Source organism: Chiloscyllium plagiosum, unplaced genomic scaffold (assembly GCF_037043375.1).
Source record: "Chiloscyllium plagiosum isolate Xiang-an unplaced genomic scaffold, Cpla_swu_hap1 HiC_scaffold_37, whole genome shotgun sequence".
Lineage (NCBI taxonomy): Eukaryota > Metazoa > Chordata > Chondrichthyes > Orectolobiformes > Hemiscylliidae > Chiloscyllium > Chiloscyllium plagiosum.
Genome location: NW_028270175.1, coordinates 1,600,687 through 1,615,056, shown reverse-complemented (window position 1 = coordinate 1,615,056; position 14,370 = coordinate 1,600,687). Strand labels below are relative to the sequence as shown.

Below are 14,370 nucleotides of genomic sequence, written 5' to 3'. Positions count from 1 at the left end.
ATTGCCTAATTGTCATGTAGTTTTCCTCAAAAATGATGAAAAGACATACTGTCCCTTATCCTAAGTAACAAAATTGCTTTTATTTTAACAAAGCGAGATTTGAGATAAATTGTAACTTTTTGAAGAAATGTGCACCATAAAATGTTTCTACATAACAACAGGCAATAGCTTTGCTAATCAGAGTTTGTGTCTGAAAGATCTTGAATGAAACTAGTTTTCACTGAAAGTTCTGGCTGACGGGAATCTGGCTGTTGCTATGAGATACTGTACAGGAAATGGAGCTCTGAGCTTCTCGTTTTCTGCCTGAATTGGCAACAGTTGGTTCTTGAAGAAGCAAAGCCCCGTGTGGAGTAACGAAAGCTCAAGGGAGTCTTAACCCTCCCTGCTGTTTCATTGCAAGAAAAAATCCCCAAGGAAGATTGTCTAGTGGATAAAACATGGAGAGAAGGAAAAGAAGCTTCACTTTTGGAGCATATGGAGGGTAAGTGCTTCTTCCTTTTCCAGAAGACAAATACTGTACAACTGATGAAGAACATTGTCTGACTCTACTTGTTAAATATCCAGTTACATACAAGCCACCTGCAAAACCCCATTGAGTTAAATTGCTGAGAGATATTCCGTTTACAATCTGTGTCCTTTGTTATTTATTAACTGCCTGAGATATTGTTCTCTGAATGATTTTATGAGACTAATTTAAATCTGTTACTTTCATTTTGAAACATCTGAAGTTAGCCCGACTGGAGGTTTGCTCAAGGCAAAATGTAGCACTTTTGTTCTGTTACGAAGTCCCGAGCACCAGAGGTGAAATGAGGTGTTCAGGAATATGACATTTCAATTCATTAATTAGGTCCCGACATTAGACCAAACACAATGTTTACTTAAAATGAAGCAAAACAATCAAAATGCCTACTTTTTCACTCTTGGTGCTTATCTGATATTATTTTAGTTACTACAATTACAGGAGTTAATCCAGCACAGCTTTATAATAACCAGGGTGTTCAGGGGCTTTAACTAATCAGTAAAAAGTAGATTAACTGAATGCTCTTTAGACAGCATTATAATTTACTGCAGAACCTCAGGTTAGGGAGGGGATGGGAAGAATTTGCCAGGATTAAACCTGCCTCTTATTCAGTCACTGTGGATGTGTGTGAGGGTGTGTGTGTGTGAATGTATATCATGTAAGGGCATAGCTTGAGCAATGATGTGTCTCCTTTGCTTTGTCATTGTGTTTGGTGATGAATGGTGCGCAGGTTGACACTGGATTAGGAAACAAAAAGAAACAGTTTTCTGTAGCATCTATAAACAGAATGAGTAGACTATGGGGGAGGGCTGTAATAAAGGAATTTACTCAGACTTATGGAAGAAAGTTGTTGGGATTAATCCAAGGAACACTTATTATTGACTATTTATGTGAACAATTTGAACTCAGCATGCATAATCTTTTTTTACAAATTGCCATCAAAATGGGAAGTGCAGCAAATATTGAGGAAGATTGCAGAAAAACACGAGACAACAATAAACTTATAATGAGTGGATGAAGGGTAAATACTTTGAATGCAGGTCAGTATGATAGGGCATCCTTTTAAATTCTTTCATGGTATGTGGGTGTCTCTGGCTGGGCCCAGTATTTATTGCCTGTCCCTAGTTGCCCCTTGAGAAGGTGGGGGTGAGCTGCCTTCTTGAACCACTGCAGTCCATGTGCTGTAGGTCGACGCACAATCCTTTGAGTGAGGGAATCCCAGGATTTTGACCCGGTGACAGTGAAGGAACAGCAACATATTTCCAAGTCAGGATGGAGAGTGGCTCAGAGGGTGTTGTTCCCGTGTATCTGCTACACTCAGATTTGAATGTTTCTGGGATAAATTCTTCTCCTTTGTTCTGATTCCATTGAACTCCATGACATTGCAGGACACTGTGTTATATTAAATAAACAATTTACTGATTTTTACATACCATTAAAAGCAACTTGGCAGGAACTTATGTGTGGAATTTGCTAGGTGAATGGTTTATTAATCCTGGAATACACCCAGTATTCTATTCACAAGTCTTGAGTAAAATTATTGAAACAAAGACCTTTCTGAAAAATGAAGGGCAGGGCAGGTTGAGAATTCTGTTAATGATGTGTATGAGATCCTGGACTTTCAAAAGCTCGGAAGTTATGGTGAACCTGTTTAAAACTGGTTTGGTCTCCAATTTGATCCAACTAGGGACCACACTTCAGGAAGGATAGGAATGCATTAGAGAGGGTGCAGGGAAACTGCTCAAGAGATGGGAGGCTTTAATGATCAGGATGGTCCAGAAATGTTAGGTTTGATCTTTTAAGAGGAGACAATTTTGAGAAGAGATTTGTTAGAAGTCTTCAAAAATTGCTAAGGGTCTAGATTAGCAGACGGAGAAAAGTGGTTCCTATTGATGGAGGGGTTTGAGAACCAGAGAACACAGATTTGAGGTGATTGGCAAAAGAATGAAGGGTGACATGAAAGGGAAGGTCAATGCAATGAGTGGTTAGGATTCAGAATGCACTGCCTGAGAGTGTGGGGAAAGCAGGTTCAAAGATTGAAAAGGAACCTGGACATGCACCTAAGAAGGGGTAAGGGAAGGGAGGTGGGACTGGGTGAGTTGCTCCTGCAAACAACTAGGATGACATGTTGGGCCAAATGGACTTCTAACAAGCTGTGACCATTTTATGCTGGAAGACTTACATTTCTGTCATCACTTTCATCACTTCAGGATATTTCAAACATTTACAGTTATTAAAGCACTTTTTGACATGTAGTGACTAATGTAGGAAATACAGCAGCAAGCCTCCCATGAACAGCAATGGGTTAATGAGTTGATCATCTGTCTTATTGTGATATTGGTTGAGGAGCAGAACATTGACCAGGTCTTCCTGCCTTGTTATCTGTTCCCTGTCAAAGGTAGAGGTTCAGATTGGGTTATACCTCAGGAGGGGGAATATTGACCAGGTCACCAGACAGATCTCCCCTCTTCTTCTTCATATCATTTCCTTTGGATCATTCCTGCCCACCCAAGATGGCGGACAGCAGTCCCCCGTCACTGCCCCGACTAGCAGTCCTGACCTCTGTGCTTAGCTTCTGGAGTGGAACTCCAATTCATGGCCAGTCTGGAGTTGACAGTGTAACCAACAGAACTGTGTGACAGTGGGATACATTTGGGTTTTTTTATTTACATGAGCCCCTTCCAAGGAGGATTAGATTTTCTATTCCAGCAAGAGAGCTCAATGACACTGTCAACACTCAAAACTCTCAGAACGAGTTGCTGAACTGGTTCAAACAAGAATTTTGTTATGGTGCCAAATAGAAGTGTAAAAATGCCTCCCGTTGATCTGCTTCAGCGTTACCATGAAATTTATTCTCATACACTACATGGGAACTCCCTTTAAGAATTACAATAGTTCCAGTGCTTTCAGCAGCTGCAAAAATAATTGATTCTGGCTCTACCTGGCCTCTCATGACTTTAAAGGATTATGTTCCAAAGGCAATGTGACTCACTAATTTCAAACTGTAAAATTTACTGCTGGCAGAAACAGCCATGAAAATCAAAGGCAAAAACACAATGATTCATCCCCAACTGGACTGTTGCTTTTTAATAAATGTTGCGCCTTGTTTCGGGTCCACATGAATTCTTGGTTCTGTGCCTTCATCAGGAGAGATGACAGTGACTGGAGGAGGTTTACCTACTTTGTTACCTGTTCCCTGCCAAAGGTAGAGGCTCAGATTGGGTTATACTGCATGGGAATCAGCAAGAGGCTGTGTGGTGAGTGTCTGCAGGTAATCCCCATGAGGGTGATCCAAGCTGCTCTTGATGGGTTTCCCAACACATACTTTGCTGTTGCCCATTTCTAACACTTGGCAACATTTGGCTGGGAAGTGACTGGGTGCCTCAGGGACGGACAGAATCTTGGGAGCCCAGTTAGACTGGTCCTGCAGTCCCAATCGGGGGAAAAGCCAGGAGCAGGGAAGTATCCACCAAGGAGATAGGAATCCAATTCCCATAATTAAAGACAAAAAACATAAATTGCTGGATAAACTTGGCAGGTCTGGCATCAGCATTGGAGAGAGACACAAGTTAACGAGTCCAGTATCGCTTCATCAGAACTCCTGGTTGCTCCAGCAATTTCTGTTTCTGTTTCTGTTTCAGTTTTCCAGCATCCACAATTGTTTGTTTCTATTCCAATAATTGAAGGTCCAATTAGAGGCTGTTTTACAACAGGATACTGATTAAGGATGATCAGCCATGATCATATTGAATGGTGGTGCATGCTCGAAGGGCAGAATGGCCTACTCCTGCACCTATTGTCTATTGTCTATTGTCTAACAGAGTCAACATCTCGTTGATGGTTAATATATGGGGCTTTTGCCCGAAACGTTGATTTTCCTGCTCCTCGGATGCTGCCTGAACTGCTGTGCTTTTCCAGCATCACTCTAATCTAGAATCTGGTTTCCAGTGTCTGCAGTCCTTGTTTTTATCTCGTTGATGGTGACAGTGAAGGGGGTAGGTGGCTCATCCCTTCCCTTCCCTCACTGCAGCACAGCGGCAGATATGAAAGCAGGGCATGGGGACCTTTCTGTTCTCTGTGGCATAGTCACAAATGGATCAACTTATCTTTCAGGGAGCTGCCTTCTGCTTGGGTTATACAGGAAGGACAAGATGGGACAAAGGGCCTCTTTCTGTGCTGTAAAAATTCTACAACTCCATCACAAACAGGGTGACTCATTATTCACCAACATGGATGTCAGCTTGGCTCGAAATGTTCACCTTGTCAGTCTTGCTTTGAGTCAGAGGGTCATGGGTCCAGTCCCACACCAGGGATAAAGCACGTCTTCTAAAGCACAGCTTCACTCAGGGGAGTGCTGGATGGTCAGAAGTGCTGTCCTCCAGCTGAGATGTTAAACTAAGGCCAGTCTTTCAAATGTCTGCAAACGTACAGGGAGTGTGTACAATCATCGGTGTCCTATTATGGGAAGGATGTGAACACATTGGAGAGAATGCAGAAGGGATTTACAAGAATGGTTCTGGGAACGAGAAACTTCATGAAGATAGATTGAAGAAGTTGGGACTGCCGTCTTTGGAGGGGAGGTGGCCGAAAGGAGATCTGGTTGTGGTTTTTAACTGGATAGAGCAGATAGGGAGGAACTGTTCCCATGCACAAGGGACTGAGAACCAAAGGTTACAGATTGAAAATGTTTTGTAAAAGAAGCAAATGCAAGTTGAGAAATATTTCTTTACAATCCGATGAATGGTTAGGGTCTGGAATGCACTGCTTGGAAATGTGGTGAAATCAGGTTCACTTGATGCATTCAAGAGTGGAATTAGATGGTTAGTTATATCGAACAAAGCGTGAGGTTACAGGGAAAAGGCAGTTCTTCAACACTGAGGCGAAAGGCTCAGAGAGCCAGTACAGACACAATGGGCTGAACGGCCTCCTTCTGTACCATAATGATGCCGTGATTCTGAAAGGCCCTTCTGATCCACTGAGCTTTAGAGGAAATTTAAAGCAGCATTCATAGGGGACTTTGACAGACCAGATCAGCAAGACCATTAACCAGAGGGACTCAAACAGCTTTCAGACAAAATCCAGGAGGATACTCAGGAAAAGCAGGAGATAGTGCTAACTGCACATTCCAGCCAAAATGTCAGCACAGGAATGATGGGCCAAAGGGCCTCTTTCTGAGTTGGATCATTCTAAAACTGTGTAAAATTGTCACAGCTGTTCAAAAGTCTTGATTTATACAGGAGGTTAAGATCCTGGCAGTGAGTACTTCACTTGACCCATACACACTGTGCTAATCACCTGGTACAGTATACAGGATCCTGGCACCAGGCAGTGAGTACTGTGGGTGGCAGCTGGATGTAACCCCAACTGTTAGAATCATAGAATAGCATCATAGAGCCATAGAATCCTTCCAGTGTGGAAGCAGGCCATTCAGCCCATCAAGGAGAAAGTGAGGACTGCAGATGCTGGAGATCAGAGCTGAAAATGTGTTGCTGGAAAAGCGCAGCATGTCAAGCAACATCCAAGGAGCAGGAGAATTGACGTTTCGGGCATGAGTCCTTCTTCAGGAATCGACCATTCAGCCCATCAAGCCTGCACCAATCCTCCAAAGGGCATCCCAGCCAGACCCAGACCCTACCCTATCCCTGCAATCCTAAATTTCCTACAGCTAATCTACCTAGCCTGCACATCCCTGGACACTATGGGGTAATTTGCCATGGCCAATCCAGCTGAAACTGCACATCTTTGGACTGTGGGAGGAAACTGGAGCACCAGAGGAAACCCACGCAGACACGGGAACGTGCAAACTCCACACAGATAGTCACCCGAGGGTGGCTGTTGACTTCAGTAAAGTCACTGTACACCTGAAAATTGATGATAGTCCTTAAGGATTTGTTTTCACACAGAATTTCAACAGGAACTCCATTGCAGCTGGGTCACACTGTGTCAGGCCATGTGACACTGAGATTATTAATAAGCACCAGGGTCTATAACACCCTCACTTCATGATTTAGCATTTGATGCATTGGATTTTTCTAGTGCATAATGGTTTATACCCAAGTCTCACGCTGTGAAATAACAATTTATATTTCTTATGTCATGGTGGCATTAGACATAAGAGCATTACATTTCCCTGAAATATTCTCAATTAAATTCCAATCCTAATTGTAAATTGAAGTGAAATCTCACAGGGTGAATTAGTATCTGACAGACTGTGATGTGGAAGGAGTTCATACTCAATCGATCAGTCCCTGCAAAGGGAGGAAGGAAAGTTATGCCCTGCTGAATGTCAGACGATTGTTGAGTGTCAGAGTTAATAACCAGACAGCAAGTGTCCGAGCAAGTCTCAGTCTCTTCTGGTGAAAGCCTATGTGGATGATAGATGTACAGAGTAAATAAAAGCAAAGCACGGAGGATGCTGGAATTCTGAAATTAAAATGTGGGAGGCAATGGCCTAGTGGTATTATCACTGGTCTGTTAATCTCAAGACCCACGTAATGCCCTGGGGGCCCAGGTTTGAATCCTGCCATGGCAGATGGTGTAATTTGAACTCAGTAAAATCTGGAAGTAAGTGTCTAATGATGAGCATGAATCCATTGCTGATTGTTGGTCAGCTGGTTTACTAATGTCCTTTAGGGAAGGAATCTGCCACCCTTACCTGGTCTGGCCTACATGTGACTCCAGATCCACAGCAATGTGGTTGACTCTTAACTGCCCTCTGGGTAATAAAAGATGGGCAATAAATGCTGCCTGGCCAGTGACACCTTCATCCTGTGAATGCTGGAGAAACTCAGCAGGCCTGGCACCATCTGTGGAGAGAGAGTTAACATTTCAAGACCAATATGACCCAAGTTCAGAACGATGGACGGAGTGTAAGAACAAGCAGAACCATTCTTTGTATTTTCTCCTCATTTTTTTCCTTCAGCTTCAAAAACACGACCCTATAAATATTCAAACAGATGAGGATCAGGAGGAGCCTGCTTTATCAGGTCTGATAGCCAGCCTTAACTCCCACCTGCTCCCTCTATCCCATGATCCACCAATAAAACAAAAAGAAATCAATCTCAGTGATAAATCTATTAATCAATGGAGCATCTGCACCCTCTGGGAGTATAGGGAATTCCAGAGATTCACTGTCCTCTAAGTGGAGAGATTTCTCCCCTCAGTTCTGACTGATTGATCACTTACCCTGACACTGTGTTCCCTGAGTACTAGATTGCCCAGCCTTGTAGAGGAAACAGCCTCTCTGTGCCAACCCTGTCCAGCCCCTTCCACGCTTTAAAGAAAAGCAAAGTAAACTGTAGATAATGGTGGGAACAGCTAGAGAAACACAGCAATCTGGCACCATCTGTGGGGAGAGAAACAGAGTCAACGTTTCTGGTCCGGTCGTACTTATCTTCAGAACTGAAGAGAGATAGAAATATGGTGAGTTATAGTGTATATTTAAAAAAAAACAAAGAACTGCAGAAATCAGAAACAAAAATAGAAGTTACTGGAAAAGCTCAGCAGGTCTGGCAGCATCTGTGGAGAGAAACCAGAGTTAACTTTTTGGGTCCAGAACATAGGTAATCACCATTCCAGGCAAGTGGGGAGTATTCCACCACACTCTGACGTATGCCTTGTAGATAGTGGATGGGCTTTGGGATTCAGGAGCTGAGTTACTCATCACAGAATTCCTAGTCTCTGGCATGTTCTTGCAGCCATAGTATTTACATGGTTGGTCCAGTTCAATTTCTGATTAATGGTAACATCCAAGGATGTTGAGAATGTGGGTTTCAATGATGTTAATGACTATTATGCAATCTTTTGAATTGCCTAAATGAGTGCAGTTCCAACATTGCACAGGAAGTGTAATACTGTGCAGGATGAAGCAGGCCAGCTTGGCTAATACCCCATCCATCATCATAAACATCCACTCTCACCACCCATTGATGCTCAGTAGCAGCAGTGTGTATTATCTACAAGGTGCACTGCAGAAATTCACCAAGTTTCCTTAGACAATCCCTTCCAGACTTGTGATCAATACTATTGAGAAGGACAAGGGCAGCAGATACATGGGAACACCAAACCTTTCAAGTTCCTCTCCAAGCCACTCACTATCCTGACTTGGAAATGTATCGCTGTTCCTTTATTATTGTTGAATTTTGGAACTCCCTCCGTAAGGGCATTGTGGGTCTACCTGTAGCTCATGGACTGCAGTGGTTTAAGAAGGCAGCTTACGCCATCTTCTCAAGGGGCAACATGGGATGACATCAAATGCTGGCCCAGCCAGAGATGCCCATGTCCTATGAATGAATATGAATAGGAGAGGAATGCATTATGTGTGTACTGACATGTTGGGCTGATTGACCTGTTTCTGTGCTGTTGGCATCAAGATCATCGTCAGCAATCATTCACTAACCAATCCGGATTGTCCTTCTGGGAAATTATGTCTCCCTGCTCCAGGGTTCTATGGCTCCTTGTGTAGATGATGTGCCTGATCCCAGAGCCATACATTTGGCAGGTGTGTTTCTGGGATGTTGGGTTGGTCCTTGGATTTGAGATCATGGATGTTCCTTTCTCCTGTTCCTCTTCCATACTCTCTCTTGTCAATAGGTATTCTCATGGAATTGTGTCCCTTCATCCAAGAGCTTCCTCCAAGTCAGTTTCTTCTGAATAAAGTGGTCCATCAATGTTGCATTTCTTGAGAGATTTCTTCAACACAATTCGATGCATTCACTGTTTGGATTGCTTTTACACTTTTGATCCAGAATGCTTCCATTTTAGACATATCAGGTAATTGGGTACATCAATATAATCCCTTCCATGTTTAACTCTAAATATTAATATTACAGCTGGCATTGAGCTGAGGGGCTGTAATATTAATATTCCAGGTGGCATTGAGCTGAGGGGCTGTAATATTAATATTACAGCTGGCATTGAGCTGAGGGGCTGTAATATTAATATTACAGCTGGCATTGAGCTGAGGGGCTGTAATATTAATATTACAGCTGGCATTGAGCTGAGGGGCTATAATATTAATATTACAGCTGGCATTGAGCTGAGGGGCTGTAATATTAATATTACAGCTGGCATTGAGCTGAGGGGCTGTAATATTAATATTCCAGGTGGCATTGAGCTGAGGGGCTGTAATATTAATATTACAGCTGGCATTGAGCTGAGGGGCTGCAATATTAATATTCCATCTGGCATTGAGCCAATATAATCCCTTCCATGTTTAACTCTAAATATTAATATTACAGCTGGCATTGAGCTGAGGGGCTGTAATATTAATATTCCAGGTGGCATTGAGCTGAGGGGCTGTAATATTAATATTACAGCTGGCATTGAGCTGAGGGGCTGTAATATTAATATTACAGCTGGCATTGAGCTGAGGGGCTATAATATTAATATTCCATCTGGCATTGAGCTGAGGGGCTGTAATATTAATATTACAGCTGGCATTGAGCTGAGGGGCTGTAATATTAATATTCCAGGTGGCATTGAGCTGAGGGGCTGTAATATTAATATTACAGCTGGCATTGAGCTGAGGGGCTGCAATATTAATATTCCATCTGGCACTGGGCTGAGGGGCTGCAATATTAATATTCCATCTGGCACTGGGCTGAGGGGCTGCAATATTAATATTCCATCTGGCATTGAGCTGAGGGGCTGTAATATTAATATTCCAGGTGGCATTGAGCTGAGGGGCTGTAATATTAATATTACAGCTGGCATTGAGCTGAGGGGCTGCAATATTAATATTCCATCTGGCACTGGGCTGAGGGGCTGCAATATTAATATTCCATCTGGCACTGGGCTGAGGGGCTGCAATATTAATATTCCATCTGGCACTGGGCTGAGGGGCTGCAATATTAATATTCCAGCTGGCACTGGGCTGAGGGGCTGTAATATTAATATTCCAGCTGGCACTGGGCAGAGGGGCTGCAATATTAATATTCCATCTGGCACTGGGCTGAGGGGCTGCAATATTAATATTCCAGGTGGCACTGGGCTGAGGGGCTGTAATATTAATATTCCATCTGGCACTGGGCTGAGGGGCTGTAATATTAATATTCCAGCTGGCACTGGGCTGAGGGGCTGTAATATTAATATTCCAGCTGACACTGGGCTGAGGGGCTGCAATATTAATATTCCATCTGGCACTGGGCTGAGGGGCTGTAATATTAATATTCCAGCTGGCAGTGGGCTGAGGGGCTGCAATATTAATATTACAGCTGGCACTGCGCTGAGAGGCTGTAATATTAATATTCCAGCTGGCACTGGGCTGAGGGGCTGTAATATTAATATTCCATCTGGCACTGGGCTGAGGGGCTGCAATATTAATATTCCATCTGGCACTGGGCTGAGGGGCTGCAATATTAATATTCCATCTGGCACTGGGCTGAGGGGCTGCAATATTAATATTCCAGCTGGCACTGGGCTGAGGGGCTGTAATATTAATATTCCAGCTGGCACTGGGCTGAGGGGCTGCAATATTAATATTCCATCTGGCACTGGGCTGAGGGGCTGCAATATTAATATTCTGGCTGGCACTGGGCTGAGGGGCTGTAATATTAATATTCCAGCTGGCACTGGGCTGAGGGGCTGCAATATTAATATTCCATCTGGCACTGGGCTGAGGGGCTGCAATATTAATATTCTGGCTGGCACTAAGCTGAGGGACTGCTTGGTTAATTTTACTTAGTAATTCATTTTTTTTTAAATACAGGTGCAGTCCTGCAATATAATAGTTATATTGACCTGTCAGTGTGTGTTTTATTGACCTGTCAGTGTGTGTTATTAACTTTGAGGTCCTTCACATGTTTTCATTGTTTTCTATGGGAAAGAATGTAGGATAGAAATAGGATGGGAACATAGTGTGAGTTGTATATTATTGGATCACACAATCCGCTGATGTTGTGCCAAGTGTTCTCGAGTGATGTGTTGGAATTGCAAGCAGACCAACAGTGAGACACTGGCTTCACCTCAACCCCACATCTCAGATGGTCCCACATTTCTCCCAGGTCCACACTGGAGCCATTGCTCACTATTGGTTACCATGCATTTTTATTACAGAGTACAGACCAGCAGTGAGAGTGTGGTCATGGAAGCACATCTCTTTTTACAACATTTTATTGGACAGTTAATGGTGACGACCATCAGAGAAAATCATATGGTAAGGGTTAACCTGAAGAGAATGTTGAAGCAAAGTCATTGAGTTAAAAGATTAACAATGGGGTTACATCAATCTTTATACTGTACATACACTCTTGATATTGGTTAGTAAACAAATAATTTATATATCTGTGTTTTCACTCCGATATATTTTCTGGAGAGCTTTCTTTAGGGAGGTAACTGTGCAGATTCTGAATGTGAACTTCATATAGTAAATTCGAAAATGGTGAAATGATCAGACTTGTTCACTCTTAAGTGCTGTGTACAGTGAGACAGAAGGGAACAGACAAATATTGGAGGAAATGTAGATTATATCGATAAGCCTTATCATCAGGGGCTTTAAGACTTAAAGAGTAAAGAAACTCAAGCCTGGAAAAGAAGCATTAAAACGGAATCTTACATGAGAATTATAAAATTGGAAATGTATAGACCAAAGCAGATCTGGAAAGCTGCTTTCAACTTCAAAATTTGGAGGTGCTGGTGTTGGACTGGGGTGTAAAAAATGAAAAATCACACAACATCAGGTTATAGTCCAACAGGTTTATTTGGAAGTGCTAGTGTTCGGAGCGCTGCTCCTTCATCAGGTGGTTGTGGAGTATAAGATCATAAGACACAGAGTTTATAGCAATGGTTTACAATCTAATGCAACACACCATTTTGGATGGATCTACTAGAATGGACTGAATCATTTATGTTGCCTCCTCATTCTTCCTGTCGCAATATGTTATTTTATACTTGCTCTGAATTCAATTTCATCTGTCATATCTACATGTCCTCCTGAAATCAGTTATTATCTCTCTTATTGTTTCCTGCATTAGTGAGTTTTATGTCATTCACAAATTTTGAACTGATGCCCCGTATACTCAAATGTAGGTCACTAGCATATAGCACATGATGGTTTTCAATACTGACGTTGGTGGGAGACAGCAATATGAATGTCACTTTGATCACCATTGTTATGTGCCTTCTGACACAGTTAATTCTGTTTCTATGTTGACATTGTTGATGTAATTGTACGAGTTTTTATTTTATTGACAAGTCTATGATATGGTATTTTATCAAATGCCTTTATGAAATCTATTTACACAATATCAAACCATTCACTTGGATATTAATTTTCCGCAAGCAAGATGGTAGAGTCAAAGACTTAATAATAAATCTTGGTTTCAAGCTTTCAAAACAAAAGACCATGAAACATTTTCCTGTCAGGGGATTTTGTGGTATGATAATTCCCTAACTTCAAATCAATGCCAATATCTCATTCCATTATAAGCATGAGATAGTGAAGAAAAGCCCAAATTTACAAGAAATATTTCGGCCAATAATAATGTGAATGTGGAAGGTTCAGAGGATCTCAGGAGGACACTGTCTTTCTGAAGAGCAGATATGCCGTTGAAGAGAAGAGAGGAAAACTAATAACAATCCTTGAAGTGCAACACAAGACACAATCCTCCTTGTTAATAAGAACTTGTCATTGATTAAAAACTTTCAGTCAAAGGTTATTTATTTCATGTGAAAAGATGGACGATTGGATTTTCTAGGAGGACAGAATTTTCTTGTTGACTTGATTTTGGGAATTTCAAAAGAAATAATTAAAACTTGACAAGAAGAAGATACTTTTTTAATTAAATCAGGAGATAGAGAATGAAGCGCCTGCGAAAACCAGATACACAAAGGTAATTATTCCTTGATAGTTTGAACTGGATTCTTATGCAAGGTCAATGCTGATATTGCTCAAGCAGTTACGTTACTGTGCAATGCCACACTATAGACAAACCTCAATGCAAGTTAATGTTACTGAGAATCCCAAAAAGGAGACAAATCCTGAAATAAACTTCATATCATAACTGTATTTTGGGCAGGAAAACTATTTATTGAAGCCACATTTGAGCTTGTTTGGCTCAGTTATAAAGGAACAGCATACAGTCCAGATTTCATCTTCCATTCTGCAGAGTTTGTCGATCGAAGGAGTGGGCTGTAGGGAGACTGCGGTTTGGATTAGGTTCTTGATTTCGGTTGCTGTCTAAGATCACTGTTATAAATGGACTCATTTGAACTATTTTGCAAAGAGTTGAACTTTGCTGTGATGCCCTTGGATTCAAATTGCATTGCAAGGGCTCACACACAAGTAATATCACCTGGGAGAGACACTGGAATTTAATTGCATGGAACATCATTTCTTCAGGAGAGGAGGATAGAGTATTGGCAATGTCAGAGGTTAGGAGTGATTGATTCAAAATTTAAGTGTTTGTAACTCTGCCTGGCATTGGTCGTTGGTGAGCATTTACACAGAATTTCCATTCTGGTTTAAATGAAAGGCTCAGTTCACCTTCGGTGCATTTGAACGAGTGGGTCATTATTGCGGCCTGACTTAATTGGAATTGAACTTTTCCTCAGTATTACACAAGTGTATGGCCAGTTTGCATTGACTGACTTTTACAGCTGATTCGTGAAGGACTGCCTTCAAAAACAAGCAGCCTGTTGTGTTTGAGCAACACTCAGATCTAACATTACTCTCCCATCAGTGATAACATGGAAATCAGATGTATAGTATTAGTTTGGTCTTTGAAAGCATGTGGGATATTATATGTAGAAATGCAAATTGGTTTAAGGTACTGGGATTGTTTGCTATGAATCCAGAAAATGTGTAAGTGAATTTATGCCACTAACCAATGGAACAGAATGATTTGCAGTTT

At 41.9% G+C, this 14,370-nt stretch overlaps 1 protein-coding gene across 3 annotated transcripts in view; it reads left to right on the top strand.

Moving 5' to 3' along the window:
• The window catches only part of LOC122540477 (rap1 GTPase-activating protein 1), a 505,352-nt gene that overhangs the window by 96,810 nt on the left and 394,172 nt on the right, over nucleotides 1–14,370 (top strand). The window contains exon 1 of one of the 3 annotated variants that reach the window (XM_043676331.2): nucleotides 394–481. The exons of the other annotated variants lie outside the window; for them this stretch is intronic. Coding sequence (XP_043532266.2) covers nucleotides 438–481 — 44 coding nt within the window. The 5' untranslated portion in view covers nucleotides 394–437. Of the gene's footprint in view, nucleotides 1–393; nucleotides 482–14,370 lie in introns of those variants that run through there. 3 annotated transcript variants of the gene reach the window in all.